Source organism: Falco punctatus, assembly GCF_963210335.1.
Source record: "Falco punctatus genome assembly, chromosome: 2".
NCBI lineage: Eukaryota > Metazoa > Chordata > Aves > Falconiformes > Falconidae > Falco > Falco punctatus.
The window spans coordinates 44,195,160-44,216,179 of NC_137581.1; the positions used below are offsets into that span (position 1 = coordinate 44,195,160).

A 21,020-nucleotide genomic window follows, 5' to 3' on the forward strand; every position below is an offset into this window, starting at 1 on the left:
TGCGGCAGAGGGCGGGAAGCGGCGCGCGGCGGCGCTCCGGTCGCCGTGGTGATGGCGCCGCGCGGCCCCGCCCTGAGGAAAGGCGGAAGGGTGCCCGTGCCGCCGGGCCCGCGGCCGCCGGCTGAGGTAAGTGCTTGGCGGGGTGCGGGGGCCGCGGTCGCGCTGCTGGGCACTACTCTTGTGGCATGCGCGGGGATCGGTGGGCCAGGGCCGGCTCCCCCTCGCTGCCCCGCACCCCGCCGCTGGCCGTGGCTGCTGCCGGTGTGGCGGTTGCCCGCTGCCTTCCGCAGAACTGGGCGTCCGGCGGGCAGCACTCCCCCTCCAAGGTCCCCCTGTCCTGGGAAGCGGGTGGTGGCGCTGCCCTGTGGAGGCGACAGAGGCCCGGGAGAGCTAGCCCTCGGCAGGCTCCGCGCCTTTTGTGGCCGGGCAGCCCGGCTGATGCTGGCCTGGACTCCTTGCGCGGCTTCTCCTTTCCCTGTACGGCTTGGAACAGCGTGCGTTAGTCCGTGTATTTCTTAAGTAAAAGTTGTATCTATACCTAAGCGGTTGTAAAAGTATGTGTGACTGTCAGGTAAGTTAACATTTTAAGAACAATTGAGCTACTTCAGAGATAGTGAAGGCGGCCATTGAAGTATTCCTTTACAGTTTTCTCCAGCCTGTCTTACTATGTCCTTTATTGGATGTTCTGTGACACTGTGTACCTCATGAGTCTGGGAAGTCTTCTGTGTGTGTTCTTCTGACAGTGTGAATGGCAGGTGTATGTCTTGATTTAGCTATGACATCTTACTAGTAAGCTTGATTCACACCGGTATTTAGCTTATTGCAGTCAAAAACCTTGTTAATAATTATTTAGGAAGAGAGTCTTCAGGCAGCTCTCTTCTTTGGTGCTTCTCAAAATGTTTTTCTCAGGTGAACAAAAAATGTTCATGTGATGCTGAGAAGTGTTGCTCAGTGGTCTTGTTTAACTGATCAATTTTTAATAATGGCATAATGCCTTTCACTTAGTTGTTTTGATTCTTGCAGCTGATACTTCAGGAGACTCATCTCAAAGTATAACTTTAAGAAGTTTTTCAAATGATAGAAGAAAATGTCACGTAAAAGCTCTAAGGAAATCAGGAAAGTAAACATTTCTAGCTCTTTGGAGTCTGAAGATATTAGCTTAGAAACCACAATACCAACCGATGATGTTTCTTCCTCTGAGGAGAGAGAAGGTACTGTTAAAATCACTAAACAGCTGATTGAACGGAAAGAGTTGCTCCATAATCTTCAGCTGCTTAAAATAGAATTATCTCAAAAAAACTTGATGATTGACAACTTGAAAGTAGAATATTTGACCAAGGTAAGAAGTGTTGTTCCTTTTGTTGTATGATCTTTTCTTGTTTCTGATGGTTTTGGTTTATGGCAAAAAGATCTGTGAAAAGAATTTCTGTGAATTACATGCTAGACACCTACTTAATTTTGGGATTGTTTTGAGGAGGCTTTGTTTTGTTGGGTTTTGTTTGGGTGGTTATCTTTAATGAGATGAGGAAGCAACAAAGAAATGGAAAACTTGGCTGACTTGTCCAATTCATTATACTTGGAAATGAATGAAGTGGGATCTAATTAGTTTTTCTGTTTCTTAAAAAAAAAAAAAAGGAAAAAGACCTGGTTTCTTACAGAAATGAAGAATAATTGTATCACTGATTTAAGCAGCCTAGCAGGGCTTCTAACCTTAACTTGTGCAACACTAGAAAAAGTAATCTGAATACTATTCAATGCTCTGTTAATGAAGATGTGGCTACAGTATACCAACATGCTAATAGAAGATTTTGTTGTGTACTGTTTCCACTAAGATGCATGAAGCTAAGAAAGGTTTAAAAACTTTGCCGTGTGTGTGCAGCCCACTTTTACAGCTTACAGTACGCTAACTGTGACTTTCACTGGCTTGCTGCTCTGAGTTAAGCCTAGTTTGAAATTAACTGAACAAGTAGCTATTTGGCTGAGAAAGAAAGATCGGTTTTAGAATAAGTGGGTTTTGGTTTTAGTTCATTAGGCCAAAATCAGCATCATATTTTACAAAGCCTTAGTGTATTTAGGTCTTGTTAGGCAATCATTGCACTTCCCAGGGCATTGGGTCCTCTACTTTTTTCTTTTAAGTTGCTCTTTTTGTAAAATATTTTTTTTAAATTACCAGGATGACTTCGTTTCTTAATTTTATACTTAAACTTTTTATATTTAGATTGAAGAGCTAGAAGAGAAGCTTAATGATGCAATCCATCAAAAGCAGCTGTTGTCTTTACGACTGGATAGTCAGCTGGCATTACAGCAAGAAGATGCTAGGTATGATGGAAGTAAAACTAAGAACTTCATCTTTAATAACTTAGTTAATATGAGTTCAAATTAATTTATGGACAATTAATGGGAACTGATCATTATGAATTGCAAGAATAGGATTTCTTTTGCAGATTATATTAGTATTTCCATTCTGAAAATTGGATTTACATATTTGATTTATAGATAAGTAAATCTCACTGGCTGGTATTTGTGGTTTTGGTTTCATTGTTACCTTTATTCAGAATTTAATAGGAACTGGGAGGAAGAATGTACTTAAAACCATAAACAGCAAAAGGCAGAGAGGGCAAACTTTCCTTCAATTTAAATTGAATTTTTGATAAGTCTGCAGCCTGGATGACATGGGAAGGGTAAAGGGATGATGTTTAGCACTTCCATTTAGAATTGCTGATTGGTCAGAAATGCTTTCAGTTGATGATGTAGAAACTTACTTTTCATCTTGCTTTTCTGAAGTGTTTTGAGTTAACCTACAGCTGAAAATAGACTTGCTAGCAGGTTTCTCAGAATTACACTGTCAATTAAATGTTTTAACACCTGTGAAGGAAGAGCATTACTAAATAGTCTCATGTTACAATAGAGGATGCACCAGCTTTCAGGATGTGACTGATTCGAAGTCAAATTCTGTAGTAAGCCTAGAACAGATTCAGGGATGTGAAGCCAGGCCTGAGATTAGTTGCAGAAAATCTTTCAACTAAGAGCAGTTGACTGATAGAAAAATGTCTGTCATTCTGTATGATTATTTGCACCAGAGCAGAATATTTCTATGTTGGCCGTACTTGAGTTATCTGAGAAGTGCTCACTAAAAAAGTAGCAATGTGCAAATGTTATTAATACGCATTAAAAAGTTGAACTACTTTTCTTTCCCCAGTCTTTTCTTTAGTTTTCTTGTCTGTCTTTTACCGCACTTTTCGTCCCAGTTTAACAGAATCTTACACTGTGTGCAGAGTATGTCCTTGCACGACTGCTTTGCTGACCTGGGACTTTCTTTTGTCTTTTTTAACAGTGAGGCAGACATCACCTTGTAGTACTAGCTGGTATTTTAATATTACTTTTTAAATAGTGTAGGGATTAACATGTTTTGAAGAATCATTTAATTTGAATATGTTTTCAAGAGTTACAGCTAAAACCTCCAAAAAAGTAGGTCAGTCACCTTTGATTTAAATAAAGAAAACACTTTGCACATCACTTAAAGATGTTTCAGTTTCTCTTGGTGTATAAATACTTTATCACTCATGATAATAGTAATGATAGTGTTTTAAGGTTGCTTGTTTAAGTCTAGTGGTGTTTGTGGGCCCAAACTTTGTATGTTGCTCTGGGTAGAAAATGAAGAGTTGTGTGTGGAATAAGCTGTAAGCGTGTGCTGAAACTTGGTAGTACACAAATTATGAAGATACTATTCCTTTATTTGGTGATTTACTAGTTCGTTGGGTTTTGTGTGGAAATATATGCTGATTTTTCATGTTTTTAACCTTTTAGTTGGTAAATTAAGACTAATTTATAAATTCAAGTCAGCATATGTGGAGACTAATTGTCACTTCTTAGATTCAATTTTGTATTGTTGATGACTGAAGTTTCAGGCTTTTTATATATACTGTGTCTGATACAATTGTGTAACCATGGTGGTATACGCTTCTGTGTTAAATACCTAATCTCTGTAAATTTTCTTTACAAAATGAGCTTAACTCACTCCCTTGCCAGGGTATTGTGAAGGTTTGTGACTTGCGTTACCTGCTACTTAATGTCTTCTGTTTTCAAATTTTTCTTGAAGAAAACATCAGGCTCTAATGAAACAAGAAATGGAAACTATTTTATTGAGACAGAAGCAACTGGAGGAAACAAATCATCAGTTACGGGAGAGAGCTGGAGATATCCGTCGTAGTTTGAGAGACTTGGAATTAACAGATGATTGCTATGAGAAGCTGAAGTCTCTTCCTGAAGATCAGCTCTCTATCCCTGAATATGTTTCTGTGAGTATTGTGGGTTTTGTTGGTTTAAAATACAGCTGTATCCTGGGTCTGGCTGGGATGAGTTATCTTTCTTCATAGCAGCCTGAATCTTGCTGTGCTTTGGATTTGTGTCTAAAACAGTGTTGGTAACACACCAGTGTTTTGGATATTGCTGGACAGTGCTTGCACAGCATCAGGGCTTACTCTTTCCCCTATTCTGCCTCTGCTGTCCTCCAGCGAGCTAGAGGTGGTGAAGAGACTGAGAGGGGACAGAGCTGGACAGCTGACCTGAGTTGGCGCAAGGAATATTCTGTACCATTGAGTATCATGCTCAGCAACATAAACTGGAGGTACAGTGAAAAAGAAGAGTTATTACGGTGGCTTCCAAGGTGGTTATTGCTCAGAGGCTGGCTGTGGCTGGGCATCAGTCAGCTTCTGAGGGGTGGTGAGAGATTGTCTTTGTGTGGCTTGCTTTTTTTTTTTTTTAAAGTTCACCTCTCACTTTCCTTCACTAATTAAACTGTTGAGAAAACTTGACATCTGAATTTTCTTGCTTTGATTCTTCCTACTGTCCTCTGTCCTGCTCCCACTGGAGGCAGGAGTGAGTCAGCAGCCATATGAGTGCTTGGCTGCTGGCCAGGTTCAACCCACCCCAAGCTGTAAATGGCTTTTGTTTAGAATTAAAGGGATATGCATATAGTAAAGCCAGTCAATACTCCTAGAATTCTTATTCTTCCCCAACTAGAAACAAAGGACCTTCAGAGGCAGATATGCTTCTGGATCAGTCTGTTGTGACTGGATCCCAGTAAAGATGGAAACATTTTGATCCCAGGCTCTGATGTCTTAAGGAGAGTAGAACCGCTGATGTATTTTCAGAAGGTTAGGCAGATAAAGTGTTACAATTAAATGGTGGGCACATGTTGATGATATGAAATACAGCAGGCTGAAAACAGGAATTTGAAAATCTGCTTGCCAGAACTAGAAGTTGAGATGGCTCTAGCAAACATCTCGTACCTTTCCCTCATGCTTTCCATTTGGCCCTTTCCTATCTGACTGAATGCAGGGGATACACTGCATCTTATAAATTAAGACTAATTTTCTTGATTTCAGAGCTTTGTTATTTATGGCTTATGGGTGGATGGAGGGGCAGGGATGTACTCTGTTTGCAATAAAGACAGTGCCTTCACAGGCTGTGGGACATGGCCAGAGCATTCTGGCTCAGTTATGAGAATGAAGAGGATTTAGACATGTAAAGCTTAATTCACTAAAGTAGTAGTATTGTACTTATCTATAGAGGTAGTTTGTGAATAATGTAATGTTAAAAAGCCTAGTGCATTTGTTGAGGTATAAATGCTGCATGAGTGAGTTCTCTTGCTGGATGAAAGTCATGGTATGCTGTGCTCTAGATATGTACAGAGAAGTAAAACTTACCATTCTTATCTAAAGGATGTTCTTGGGGAACATATTTTTAAAAGTTCCAAAACTTGGACATTTGAAAGTACTAGGAAGATCTTAAGGCTGTGAGTAATAAACAAGAACACCTAGCTTGGGGCCTATTAGGTTATTACCCCCTAGCTGTCTACTGTACCCACTGCCCTCTGCAGAAGTATTTGAGAGGGATTTGTTGATTCTTTCACCACCGTGGTCCAAAAATCAGATTTTTAACACAAACTGCAGTCTACATCGGCTTGCTTGAAATTGTTTTGAAAGAAGCTCCAGAACTTCAGGAGCTGATTGACAGTCAGTACAAAAAAGACTGTAGCTGGGCAGGACAGATACCTGGGGTTAGTAACCTTGCCAGCTGCTTTAAGAGAAGCTGTCACAGCACAATTAGAGTGTATAGATTGTATCTGTGGGTAGAGAGAGGGGCTCTAAAAAAAGTTGTGAAGTGGGAGATATGAGTAACAAACACCTTCTACCCCTAATCTTCCTTTCTTTCCCTCTTGAGTTTAACCAGTAAATGCTGCTTTTGTCTATTAACTCTTAACTCTACTACTTGTGTGGTTAATGATGCCCCTTTCCTCTTTACACGTCACTTTTTGCTTATAAAGTCCTTTTTTAGCCAAATTAATTTTATATATTTTTTTTTCCTGGAGAAGACATTCTAAAGGTAAACTGCAGTAAGATGCTGTTTTCGGCTTTCTCTCAACTTCTTTTGGCAGCAGGATCAGTGTGAACCTGAGAGTGTCAGTTAAGCTTAGCGATCATTTATTATTACTTTGAGTTATGCAGCTGATACAGATACTGGGAAGCTACCTAACTGTTTTGCATAACTTGTCTATGCATCCAAATGGTTTCTGAAGGCTAGGAAAAGGATGCTGAAGAGAAAAAAACTATTTTTCTGATGCTGTTTTCTGCTTTGCTTACATAAGGAGGAATTGTGCATTTCTCAGGCAGATAAAATCTCTGGCTCCAGATCTATGTGCAGACTAATAGTATAGTCTACTGATAGTAGGATAAAATTTTACTTGGTGAGGAAGAGTTCTGCTTAGAGGACTTGAGCAAGAAATTTCCACTTTTTTTTTTTCCTCTATTCATCAATTATAAAATACTGCCTTACAGTTCTTCAGGATAGAAATAAATGTATATGTAATACTTACACTGTATTTGAAACTTGTTATACTGGACAAACAGCCGGAAGTGCCTAATGCAGATTTTGTATATAGAGATATTGCAAGTTTAAAATACTAGAATTAAAACAAATGAGGTGTTTTTCACTGTGCTTCCACAAAGGGGTGCAATAGTGATATGTTACAGCAAAGACTAGGTGGTGTTTAATGTTAGTGATGATGACAAATTAAAAATATGTTTTAAGCATCTTTCTCATAAAATCAGACTTTTTTGTTTTGAACTTATGTGTAAAAATTTAATTTTTTTTTAATGTTTATAAGAAAGATTTTTTTAGAAACAGTATATGCAACATTTTAAAGCACTTCAGGTTGCTGAACTGATGCTTGGCAGCTGGGTCACTTCATGTGTTCGGTAGAGTGAGCTGCTTCTGTAGTCCTTTGTAAAATGTTGTTTAAAAATGTTACCTGCAAATTCTGTTTGATCTGATTTTAATAGCAATATCTTTTAGTTGCATCATTTTGCTAACAACAGCATAGGGTTTTTTTGTTTAAGAAGGTAGTTAACTGATGCAAGTAGTTTCACATAACTTCATTTAACAGAAGCCAACTTTCTCATCCTCTGCACCCATACATTTTTAGCTTAACTCTAGTTTTCCATTAAAAGTGGCAAACACATGCTAGGAGTTTGGGGTTTTTTTAATTGTCTAAAAGTGGTAACTTTTTCCTTTACAGCACATCTGTATAAATTCGTAGTTCTTAAGATATACAGTTGTTTCTGAAATCCTGGTACAGTAATTTTTGTTTCTGCTCTATTGACTTGTCAAGAGGCAATGTGTGCTTTGACTGCTGAGTTACATGAATGTTTATTGACCATCAAGCAAGCTAAATAACAGCAACAGTTGAACTGCTGCTACAACCTTCCTCTCATCTGCTGCATTCATTTGCACTTTATTACTATGGATTGATCTTTTCTTGGGAAGGCTGTGCAGATACACTTATCCTTGATACCTGTATCCCATGTCATCTTTGTTTGATACTGGGTAATCTGTTTTGAGGTCATTGTGGTTTGGGAAGTAAATGTGGCATAATGACATGTTAGGTCTCCAAGGGAAATCATGGTAAAAATACAATAACTTAAGTGAAAAGCTAGGTTTGGTTTAAAAAAAAAAAAACCAAACCACAGTGCTTTAAATGTTTTCCAATTAGTGACAATCAAGGTTATTTTTTAAGAAAAAAAATATTAAAATTTTGTAAGCACTTTTTTGGGGAAAAAAGAGGATTTGATTGAAGTACAGATGTAATCAGACAAGTTCTTAAAGATTCTTAAAGATAGATGAAAACTGTAGTCAGCAAAAGCTGTAGTTAAGAAAATAAAATTGTACTTATTCACTGCTATACATGCATATTTCTAATTTTTTTTTCCTAAGGAAGTAGTTGAAGCCTGTTGTAGTTCAGAAGTTAGAAAGAAACCACAAAGCTAACTTCACTGCTTGATTTCATGCAAACCCATTAGAAGCAATGTGATTTTACAGGTGGATGTGAAAAAAATACTTAAATATTAAAGGAATAGAATACTGCAAGAAAAAAAATAGTAATGAAGCAGTAAAATAAGGCAATAATATGCAGTTAGTTCACTTCCCAAATAGAAAGACAATTTATAGTTTTAGTTATAGCATCTGATGGTTCAATTTGGCATTTGGAATTTTCAGAACATGAACAAAAAATTATACCTTGTTTTGGGTTTAATTGAATTGTAGTTTTAAAAACCATCCTTAATCTTATTCATTTTCTCTGTAAACTTAGACATAGCAAATTGAGAATCCCTTGTTACCATTAAGAAAAAATAAAATAGCAACTATATTTTGTGAAAGTTTGCATTTTTTTTTCAATAAAAAATAACTTTAAATTTATAGCATGTCTTATTTTAGCTTATGTTTGTTTTGGATCTAAAGGTAAGGGTGAAAAGTCGAGCTCTCTTGCTGAGTACAACAAATTCAAACAACTGTAACTTTCAACAAGCACACTATTTGGAAAAACTTGAAAACAAAACCAAAAAAACCACCATCACTTTAGAAAATTTCACTTCTCTGCCTTACTACTTATCTTCCAGTCATGTTGCACACTTGCTTTATTGTATAAAGCAAATTACACCTATGTTTACATCACAAATTTCCATGGTTTCTGTGTTTTTTAGAATTGTATGCTATCAATTACATGAACTATACCTGGAACTTTTCTTTTGTCTTCTGCTATTTACAGCTACCAAAAGAGACCTGTCTTCCTTCTGCATGGAAGTGTAGCACAGCTTGCTCTTGGATGCTTACTTCACCTGTGCTTTCTTGCTTGTATTTCTTCTTTAATCATGTATCAAAGCATTAGTGATAGGGGGTGTGGAGTAGCTTTTGCATGAAAATAACACTTAATTATCTATTATTTTATTTTCATCCCCCAAAACAAACATTTGAAGGTATCAAGTTAATCTGGGAGCAACAGCCTCTGTGTACGTGTGTGTGGGTGTATATCAAAAACGTTCTTTCTTCCTTGTCTCCCCTTGTTTTTTTTACTACTGACTTTGTGGTTTTATTGCTGTGTTTTCTAGTATTTTTTTCTGTTTCAGTAGAAATGTTCTGGAAGAGTTTTATGCACCTGAGACTTACTTGTCTGAGACTATGCTTATGACTGGAGTATGTGTTATAGAATGTTTTTTAAAAGACTTTTACAAGGCTTTCTTCTCCTCCCCCCAACACCCCCAACACCCCCCCCCCATTTGAATGTAGTGGTGTAGAGTCCTTCAGAGGCTTAATTGCATGATGCAGCCAAATCCTTATTGCAAAATGTTACTTCCGAAAGCAGGGGCAGGGGGAGGCAGTGTCATGGGTCTTCCTGGTTATGGGCTGTTCCCACTTCCTGTGCTTGCTCTTGCATTTTTCTTGGTGCAGATTCAGCACACTGAACTGGCAGAAAACAAAACTAATCTCTTTCCATTTCTACAGAATCCATAAAAACGTGTATCAGCTTGGGGAAAGTTAGCAGGTTAAGCTGGTTTATTGCTAAATACACCTTTTTTTCCCTTTTTTACACTGTTAATCAAATAGGTTCTAGAGTTAGCACAAGTAAGTGGTTCATTAGCAGCTGTATTTTTTCAGTTGGGCAGCTGACTGGGAGCTGCTTTAGCTGAACAGAAATGTGTATCTTGACCTTTATTCATCTTTTGTAATTCAGTGCCAAATGTAAATTGGTGATTTCTTTGCTGCTGCTGTGAAAGGCTGAAGAAATACACTGTCTTTGCTATAACATTTCTCCAACCCCAGCCATATTACTGGTATGCACTAGAAATCATTTGGTGAATTAATACCATAAACTATTGAATTGGTTTGGTTTGGGGATTGTAGTTTTGTGGTTGCAATTTTGCTGGTCTCAAATTTGAAATCTTGTTCTTCTAGATACGATTCTATGAAGTGGTCCATGCCTTAAGAAAGGAGCTAAGTGATCTACAGATGAAAAAGAAGAGCCTAACAGAAGAACTAAGTGGGTACAAATCCCAGCTGAAGTGTCTGACAGAGGTCTGTGCACCTTAATTGTCTCGATTAAGAGACTGTGTAAAAATATATATTGCAAAAAGCTCATTGTCCACATATTTAAGATATGAAAGTTTTTTTGCAGTAAAAAAAGTTAGTGGGGGAGGAAGGGAGGAAGAGAAAGGGGAAACATGCTACGTGTGTCCTTTGTCCTTGCATAATGTCTAATTCTACGTTACAGCTACCCTGCAAGATGTTCAGTCATGAGACTGTTCAGGATACACTCTTACCAGCTATGTTGTGCTTTCTGAGGGCAAGGTTCAAGGCAGGGAAGCTGAGACAGGACATCAGTCCACCAGTAGTTGAAGACGCTATGACAGTTCAGTGTATAGTGTTTGAGATGCTGATGTCTTTGTAGTAATTTGCCTCACCTTTTGTTTGAATGATATAAAAATGCATTTTTTTAAGAATTCCTTGGAGTTGCATCATCTTTGTTATGCTTATCAGCTTTTATATTTGAATTTCCCTGTTTATTTCTATACTAAAGGAAAAGATAATTTGATTTCAGGTAAGGTATAAATGCCAGAAGTAAGAGAAACAAATTATCCAAATACATTTAATTTTTATTTTCAAAGAGTAAAACAGATAAAACAGTATAAGGAGTGTTGGTTTTAAGGTATTTACAAATATTTATAGTATCCTCAGTATGCATACAGCTAGGAAGATATATATTTTAGCTTAATTCCACATAAATCTGAAGTTCTGATAAGACTGTTTCAGTTATCCATAGTATATTTATCTAAGTCATGGGTAGCGGGGCTTAAATGCCACTGTCATTTTACTGCTACTGAAATTATTCTTCAGTTACTACCTTTTTTTCCTTGAAATTAACTTACAGAGTAATCGGGTGTAAAGAGATACTCATTATACGGGATTATCTTGTGAAATTCATATTAGTTTCATTTCTCTTTTTGATTGAATTAGAAAAATTAGTCAATAAAATCTGTGCATTTATGTGCTTCAGCATCATTTTGTGTCAGCATCTTTGGTCATAATTGAAATTAAATCAATCCTGTTAACTCTGATTTACATGAGCATTTTTCTTCATTGTACTTTTAATGTGCTCTGATTTAATAAAATTCTATAGGAGGATTTCAGCCTTCTAAGATTTGACTGACATCTGTGTTAATTTTTGCTGAAGCAATTTCATGGGATCGTAGATGATAATTAAAGTTGTGCGAGAAAGATTTCTTGGTATGTTGACCTTTCCTCAATATAGAAACTTCTACTTTTGCCCTTTATGTACCACATGGTGGCAGTATCCACCTATCCCACTCATTTATTTTTTCAAAGTTTGACGTTTACTGTGCTTTTTCTCTTGATGCTGACGGGAAACCACTAGAATGTTGCTTGTGCTGAACTGAGGTGATTCTTTGAATGCTGATACTCTGTGTAATCATGCTTAAAGTGAGAGACAACTAGTGAGAATTAATACCTTGTTTTAAAAAAAATACAGGAAAGAGATCTAGATGTTGAAATATACAAGAAGAAAGGTTTAATAAAAATTATTCCTTAGGATTCTCAGGTTTCAGATAAGATCACTTACTACAGTTCTTCCATGTGTAAAAATAAACCCCAAACCTGAGTCTTCATTCTATGTGTTATGCACAGTGATGACGTGTTTTGGGTATTTAATGAAATGTGACCTGGTATGAGGTATTTTATGTATGGAGAGACTTAAAAGTCTCTGTATTTTGCTTCTGGCAAGTTCAGATTTGACCTAGTGACTTGAGTGTCACTGTAACAAGGTACCTCAGGTTGGTTCAGATAGTAAGAGGAGCATCATCAATACATGAGGGTACTTGAGAATCTCTAATGTACTTTGTAGACCAAAGCTAACAACAATTCACATCTCTCGCAGTTTACAAAGAAGTGGTTTCAAGGTTTACTGTTGGCGTAACTTATTTGTTTGTGCTCCTTCAATAAGGTCAAGCCTTATTGCAAGTAAATTTATCAGTAGGAAATAAAGCAGTTTCATTCAGAGTCTTTACTTATTATAGTCGTCTTTTACTGTTTTTGTGGTATTCCAATATTTCTTTATTTCCAGCTACATGAAACATAGTTGCTGAAGTTTCTTGCCTGTTATTAAGTGACTTACATTCTTAAAATCCTTCTTCTGGTTTCCCATCCAGTATTCCTTAAATGTCAAGTTTTCTCCAACAGTTGTAGTATTTCTGTTTTCTGCATAGTTTATCAACAAAGTAGCTGTTCTGGGTTTGAAACTTATTTAGGAAACTACTAATACAAACATTTGAAATACAGTCATCACTGAAGTTAAGACTTTTTTTTTTTTTTTTTTCCCTCTCCTTCCCTCCGTAAAGAGCAAACCACTTCCTAAATAATCATTCCTTTTTTCTAGTATTGCAGATAATTAAAGCCCTTCCTAATGAGTTTCAACATGTTTTTTTTTCTCCTCTTTGTAGAACATGGAAAGGAACTAAAATATATGCTTAGCCAAAATCTTTCTATTAACTACTGATGGCTTGGGGAAGGAGGATTTTGTTGGCTTTTCTGGCTGTTCATGGCTGACAGAAAAGGTTTGAGTAAGTTTTATATGTGCAGATATTCACCAAGAAATAAAGTCATGAGAAATATGAGAGAATTGAGTATAGACTCATAAGAAAGTCTGTCTAGCCAACAAAGAATTTTAAAATTTTAAAGGAATATCCAAACTTGTCTAATAATGTTAAGCCAACTCTGGGAAAATTTAAATGTGAAATTAATTCATCAGATAAAGACAACCATTGCCTAACATCAGCTATGTTATTTTGTGTCCAGATGGCTGTAGTCCTTTAATTTGGTCAAAGGAAATGATCTCTGATTTTACTGTTCTTGTTCTGGAGTGTGAATGTGAGACACTTAGATTATTTGGTTTTCTCTGCTCTTGTGCCTTTATGTACTGTTTTGTGAGAAAGCAAAGCAGCAGAGTTCTATTCTCTGAATGCTATTATGATGAGCCCCCAAACCTGCTAAATCTTTTTCTAGCTACATGCTGCCATATTTTACTTTTTTGTTTGTTTGGGGTTTTTGGGTGGTTTTTCGAGTGTTGGGTTTGGGTTTTTTGCGGGGTGGGTGGGTGGGAATACAGGAGACACAAAACAGAAGACAAACAAAACTCATTTTTGACACAACAGCTCAAGCCTGGCACAAAAGTGAGTGCAGTGGCCTGGTACTGTGGTCTGTCAGGCATCTGAGTTTATAAGCATCCAGCTGTACCAACTAGGAAGCTTGATTCTGTAAAAATTGAATTGTCAGTGTAGCCTTGTAGAAACTAATTTTCTAAGATTTGACAAATCTACATGTTCTTTAGGCAATTCGTTAATTTGTATTAGGAAAACTTATTTCTGACTTCAGGGAATAAAAGACATGTTTAAAATGTTTGTCATCTGTATTTGTACTTTAGGTATATGAAAATATATTTTGTTAGGTCAGAAGGGGCAGAAGGTCCAAAGTATCTTATCAGCCTCTGTTAGCACTCATGTAATTCTTAGTAAGCTGAGGAGTAAGATTACTAAAACTCTACAACTTTCTAACAGAGTTGTCTTCTTGATGGTCTGTTGCTGCTCTGAGTTAGCACTTAATCAGTCTGCTGAATCTGTAACACAGACCCAGTAAGAGTGGGGAGCTGCTTCTGACTACTGGTAGCAGAGAACAGTGTGTGAGGACAGATTTCTAGCACTGGAATATCATCTGATAAACACAGCTACTGTCAAAAGATCTTTGTCACCGCTTTCTGTTTTTAAAGTAGTCAGTAAAGTGGTTCTGCAGTACTACCGCTAAGTTAAAGGCTCTCTGCACACAATTGTTGCATCTGTGATTTAGACCAGCATGGTTCCTCTGATTCTAGGTGCAGCAGCAACCCTGGGGGGGGGGGGGGGTGGGGTGTGGAGGGGGTGGGGTGCAGGCAGTGGAACTCTTAAAAGGAATATTCTTGTACTGCACTGCTGGCACATCTGCTACCAAATGCACAGTACACCTCCTTTTACAGTGCTCAGTAACAAAGTACAAATAATGTTGGCACCATCACCTTTGGAGGTACAGATACAGAAAAAAGTCCAGCTATAGTGTTGTATTACCAGGAGGTTCCCAGAAACAAACCCAACTTTTGATGTGTGTGTTCCCATGCTGAACATCAGTATACTATTTTCAGAGTTACTTGCTTCCAAAGTGGTTAGAATCTTCCCTCAAACAGATGTAATATACTACTCGTGTGTTTCTCTCAAGGCCGAGAGAGAGTCAGAAGAAAAATCTGCCCCTCTTTGTAGCTCTAGATGATTAAATATTGCTTTCTTCTTCTGGCTGTGAGTTTCTTGGCAATGTTTTTCTGGCATTTGGTCTTGATACAGTTTTATCAGGGCTTCCTTTATTTTTTTTTTTTTTTTTTGTGAGTAGCCTTCAGGACTTGCAATCAAATTTATAGTATGACAGTTATCTAAAAGTTATGGTTAGCCTAAAGACAAAGCTGGATCTATGTAGGACAAAGATCTCTTCTAATACCTCATCTCCGAATTGGGATTAGTAGCTGTCAGGCTTTGCTAGACATACCTAACAATTTTCTCTATGATAATATTTCCCAGCTGGAGGAAAAACATTTCTATAGTCTTCAAAGAATGAACTAAGCTATTGCACTGAAAGGATCACTTGGCATTAGATGTATCTGAATGTTGTAAAATTGAGGCTACTGTTGCTACTCCAGAAGGACTGTGTTCCTTAAGATTTCTTTTGAAGTTTGCACATCTGTAATTAAAGACTGCACTCTGGAACCCTTCCCCTGCCCCCAGTTCTTTCAAGAAGTGCTTTGATTACTTGGACTTCATGTCTCTAGAAAGGACAGATAAGGCCTCAGTCTTAGATGCCTTCTTTCCTTCCTTATTATTAATATTTATCTTGTTCATGAAAAAAAGCTGCAAAGAAAACTGTTCTACCAATAGCTGTTAGCTTGGGGCAGCAGTTTAACATTTGCCAGACTCAAGAAAACATGTATCTATGAGAGTTCCCTTTTCCATCCAGTGTCTTTCTACCTCTTTTGATATATAGCTATGGTTTGTATAGACTGCTAGTTGTTGTTCAGAAGTACCAAATGGCTAGTCTCTAATGCAATGATCTCAAGTATCCTTTTCATCTGAGAACATTTCACTGTGAAGGATCTAGTCAGCTCAGAACCAGAGAGAAAAAGCTTTTTATTCACCCTACTTTCTTTTGCAATAGAGGCACTTATGCCAAAGCTTTTCTTTCCTACCTTACTTGCAGAGCTTTCCTATTTTGGAAGTAGCTCAGCATTTTTGTTTGTAATTTTTAGTGGCAGATAATGTCCGTGAGAGATTACCAATTTCATATAAAAATATTAGAAGAGATGTCTTACTCATCCAGTTATGCATAACTTCTTCCTAATATTTGGGCAGTAGTATTCAAATAATGTATTGACTAATAATTTTTGAATGCATACCATGTAAACAGATTAAGAAAAATGTCACTTTACTAAGTAGCAGCACTTCATACAAATAACTTGGGGGAATTGGTTTTCACATCACAAAAGTATGGTAGCTTTACATTTGCTTAGGGGCTTTAGATACCTTAGGATATGAAAAGAAAGTGCTGGCTTGTGTAAATGACGTTTCACAGATGAAGTTCTTTTTAAATAATCTTTTTAAAAGCAGGATCACTATCTTCCACAGGCTTGTCTGTATACAGTGTGAAGAAGTCATGCTACTTCTGGTCGATTGGCTGATTAATCTTTTCCCTGCATTTCTGTTGTTTATCTTCTTATCCCCAAAGGCTTTTTGAAAGATCATCTAATCCCTACCATGTATTTTATGTCACTAACTTCATTCAAAAAGTATGTCACCCAATTTTTGTACTTGAAATTTAGATAGCAGTCACTGAAATGAACACCTATAAGCTGCTATTAATTCCAGATGGAGGATGACAGTGAAGCTTAATATCATAAAACTGAGGTCTGTCATTAGATTTTTAGTTTCTCTACCAGTTTGGGTTTAAAGTGGTGCAGATCAGGCAAGTTCAGAATCTTCTTGCTTGAAACATCTGTTGACAGTGTTTGTAAAACCAAATGGAAGCACTTCTTGTAAGGACTGGTTTACATCTCTGTAGAAACCACCTGTGCAGGTTAATACTGGGTCTCTTGGACAGCTCTGTTAACAATTTCTTTAGGCAATGTTTACCTACCCATCTTGCACAGGACAGGTTTGTTTAACCACCTCATCTGTCTGAGTTGCTACTCTGCAGTAGCAAAAATTAGTAAGAAGCTGAAGAAAAGCCCTGCAGTGTTGGCAAGATCATTGCAATCACATTCCATGTGAGGAAGCACTGTTTGTCCTTTAATTTTTTTAAGGTCTGTGGGCTTACTTAAGTTATTTTTATTTGTTGGTGTTATTTTCAGGACCTCATTCACATCCTTGAAGGTGCTCTGAATCTTGATCCTTTTAAAGACCCCCTTTTTGCTTCAGCAGGACAAAGCTGTTTATCAGGACTTCCAAGCTATCTCTTGGAAATAAATTGAAAGATAAAGTTGTTCCATTATAGAGATCTTAAAATCAAGTCAGGCTATATGGACATTGTTACAAACTAAATTAACTTCATCCCATGTAAAGCATGGCTTATTCTTCCTGAGCACAGGCAGCTTGATTGTATGTCTTTAAGATGTATTGCTTATATAAGTCTAGAAGCTTGTGTATCTGCTAACTGGAGATATGTATAGCATATAGGGCTTTTTGCATGTTAGCCTATAGATTGTTTATTAGCTTGCCTTGTCACATTTCTTCCCGTGATTAAAATACGACTTTGGCACCTAAAAGATTAGGTAGTTGGAAAACTGTGACCTATGCAGTAGAATTAGTATTCTTCAAGAATTATAGTAAATCTTTAAAAACCAAACCAAACAAAATAAACCTCATTTCTTTAACTATCTGTTTAACAGTTTGATGCTTTAGGTATGTGTTAGTATCACTTTTCAAAAGTAGAATTTATCTTCCCTCCCCTTTCCTGGAGTTTTCATATTGTTGCATGCCATTAATGTGACATTAACAGCTGATCTGTTAAATGAAATTCAATACCTGGTTTAGGTATCAGGTATCAGAAAGAACTGATTTTGTAGATATTTTAACTGTTCTGTTAATTGGTGCTTTAGAGCTCTTTATGGCAATTTTGTCCAGAGGTTAACCAATTTAATTTTATAGTTTTGGTAGTTGCCTTCTAGCTGCTAAATGTGTAATACTGTAGGAGCTCAATAGCCCACTTTGTGAAGGGCGTATGAATTCCAGTGTGGTGTTAGCAGCAGAATGGCACAGGATATCCAACAGAGGAGTTGTACCCAAACTCCATCTTTCAATTTGCACTTAAAATTTAAGTGCCCTTACCACCATTTCCTATTGCAACATACGTCATGTTTGCACTGTATAACAGGGTATCTGCACCTGTATATTACATATTTGAAACTCTAGCTAACTTGTAGATAACACCTTTTAAAAACATCTGACAGAGGCTTTACCATTATGGTAATGCCATCTTTATAAATGATGGCATGATAATTAAAGAAGAAAGTGTTCTATAGTGTTAATTTGCCTAATGTATATCAATTAATCAGGGTAAGCATAAAAATAACCCATGCATACCAGTATGTTAGGATGAATAACAATCATGTCTTTAGAAGATGTGTTCTTAATTATATACCATCCAAAATCCTCATGAAAACTTTGTCAGTGTTGATTTTGTGATTGTGATCTAATGTGATTTTAGTGGAAGTAAAAATTACTAAATGTGTGAAATAGAAACCAAAAATTTCTTATTTATCAACAGAATAGTTGCAGTGTGTTTAGTAGCTTGGGGAGCTTTTCTGTGGTGTGTTACAAGAATTTAGGTGTGTTTTTTCAAGACTGTTTCTGTCAGTCTTTCAGTTTATAGTGCCTATGAGTTTGATAAGTGTTCTTTGTGTCTTTCTGTCTCTGTCCTAGATTGTTATCCTTGTGTTCATTCCTTCTAGGAAGCTGTATTTAGACGTCATCCACTCCATATATGCTGTTGTCCTAAACTTTTCTTGTCTATTAAAAACAAGCTAGACACAGTTATTATCCTCTCTTAAACTGTATAAAGCATGGATTTCAGTTATTTTGAAAAATTATGCACTCACACGATGTCCCTCACTGCAAAATAAATTTAATTTGCAGTGGCTAAATGGTTAGTTCAGTAGTCACACCTTAAGGGAGTGTTCACCTTCAATGAATAATACTGTAATGTCCATTCAGTATAACCAGATGGAATTCTTGTTTTTCAAGCATCTATTATTGAACTTGCCATGTATCAGCCATAGCAGAAAAAAACCCAGAACTCTGCAGTATTCTGAGAACCAGAATACAGAAAAAATTTAGATGTCTAGGAGGTATTCTCAAATTTTTAACAAGCAACTGGTTTTGCTCTCCATCATTTTTCCGTAGTATAGGTGGGTGAGGCATTATTTTTAGGGAGTTTTTTTGGAAGGAAATTACTTAGTAGTACTTAGTAGCATTTAAGACAAGCAAGTAAGGTAGGTTTGTAAAAATAAATACCTACTTTGTAGAAAAATCTGAGAAATGGTTTCTAGATTGGGGATTAAGGTACAAAAGTCTGCTGTTTTCTTAGGAATCTCTCAAAGTATATGAGGAGGGAAAATGAAAATTAATGCTGCTAGACCATTAAATAAGCACCTTTTTTTTTCTTTCCTTTTTTTTTTTTTTTTTTTTTTTTTAAACTTACTCCACCAAAGCTTTGGATGATATGCTTCAGCAAACGTAAGTTACTAGATATGATTTGAGAGTAACTGGCTGCAATTTTTCATATAATGACGGAAGTTGCCACACTCTCTGAACAACCAATACTATTTCTTCATTTCAAATGGACCAGCAAATATCTTCATAAAGAATCTTGTTAGAAAATGTTGTAAAGGTGGTGTTGACTTTTGTGCTCCTACTATAGGATTGTAGACCACTGGCTATCTATATGAGGGTTATTGGTCTTGGAAGTTGTGCTAATGGACAAATGTGTTATAAAAAAATAGCTACATTAATCAACTATTTAGAATAAGATAAAAATAAGTTGAGTATCAGTATAGCTGGTTATTTGGTGATGTGTGCTAGATTTCCAAATACTGAGACAAATGAAAATACTACCACTTCAATATTCATAAGAAGTCTTCACAAAACTTAGTTGGTGATTGCTTTAAGTAAATATCACTATAGATGTGATCATGTGAAAATGTCTTGCCTTCTAGAGCTATGAAGATGAGAGGAGGAATCGGTCAGAGCTTGAAGTTAGATGCCAGCGTTTAACACTGGAGCTGGCTGATACCAAGCAGATGATTCAACAAGGTGATTACAGACAAGAGAACTATGATAAAGTAAAATGGTATGTATCTCTGTAATTCAAGTGTTCTACCAACATACAAATGTTAATAGATAAACTTCAACCTTGATTGACTTTTTAATTTGATTTTTAGCTTCTGCGCACCACAGATATTTTTCCTTACCTTAATCCACTAATGGCTCAATTATCTCCTGTAGTATATTGCAGTCATAAGATGAAGAACATTTTGAAATGCGATGCATCAAGTTATTTTCCTAGAAGTTTATATTTATAGATTTACTGTGTTTTCAGAAGAGCCTACCAGTCTCATTGCAACTAAAGAAGTAGGAGCTGTTGATGCCAAGCACCTTAGAACAAGTACTCTTCCCCCCTCCACCAGTTTAAAAGCACCCCCTAGTTTAAAAGCAATGACTTAACAAAAGGTCCTGTGCTCTATTGTGTGGTGCCTACACAGTGAATTAAGAAGGTAGGACCTTAAGAATTATATATACAACTTAAGATAATCCTTGTAACCATAAATTTGAAAGGGCTGTTATGAGAACTCTTTGTCAGAGAATCTTAAGATTACTTTAGGAATTGGTTTAACTTCAGGAAGATCCACTATCTCTTCATTTTTAAAATACAGCTTTTTCAGTTCTAGTCTATGCTTCGAATGCCCATCTTGTAAACAATTCTGAAACAATGTAAATGGACTTCTTATAAATAAACTCAAAGACATATACTTCACAGTCCAGCTCCCAAATGGCTTTTTCAGTGTGCTTGCAAGTTTAAGAAACCTGGCCTTCAGCATATTTTATGGGGAACAGACTAAAAAATGGGGATTATGAATAGAAAACACCCTGTCAGCTCCTTAGTTGTTCATACTGGATGAACTCGGGCACAGTTACTGACACAAATGATTTTGCCACTAAGTCATTTGAAAGAGAGTCTGTCTTTTGGATAACTGTTCACAGCTATAAAACCTTGGAATCTACCTGGAAGCTTGCTGCAAATAGGATGGATTGATGCTATGGTTTGCTTCCCATGTGCAACTGCATCTTAATAAATGGATTGTAATAATGTTCATGTGAATGGCCCCAGTGTTTAACAGTGTACATTAAAAATAGTCTTCAGTTGAAAAAGGCATGAATGAACGTGCCAAAACTATGAGTGAGTAGGTTGTATTCATCTGGGTAGGCACAGGCAAAGGGGAGGGGAGAGCACTGTTGGCTTGACCACATGAAGGTATTTGGGAGCATTGCAGA

The 21,020-nt window shown here is 36.9% G+C and overlaps 1 protein-coding gene across 5 annotated transcripts in view; it reads left to right on the top strand.

The window, feature by feature from the left end:
* The first annotated feature begins 14 nt into the window (after window positions 1–14).
* The window catches only part of PIBF1 (progesterone immunomodulatory binding factor 1), a 129,981-nt gene continuing 108,975 nt past the window's right edge, over window positions 15–21,020 (top strand). For 3 of the 5 annotated variants that reach the window (XR_013925854.1, XM_080374404.1, XM_080374407.1), the window contains exons 1-6: window positions 15–126; window positions 1,024–1,339; window positions 2,219–2,319; window positions 4,100–4,298; window positions 10,291–10,410; window positions 19,685–19,818. Coding sequence is in view for 4 of the 5 variants with exons in the window: in XM_080374404.1 (XP_080230530.1) it covers window positions 1,088–1,339; window positions 2,219–2,319; window positions 4,100–4,298; window positions 10,291–10,410; window positions 19,685–19,818 (806 nt within the window). In the remaining variant the exon portion in view is untranslated. Of the gene's footprint in view, window positions 127–508; window positions 1,340–2,218; window positions 2,320–4,099; window positions 4,299–10,290; window positions 10,411–19,684; window positions 19,819–21,020 lie in introns of those variants that run through there. The other 2 variants (XM_080374406.1, XM_080374405.1) reach the window with 2 other exon arrangements.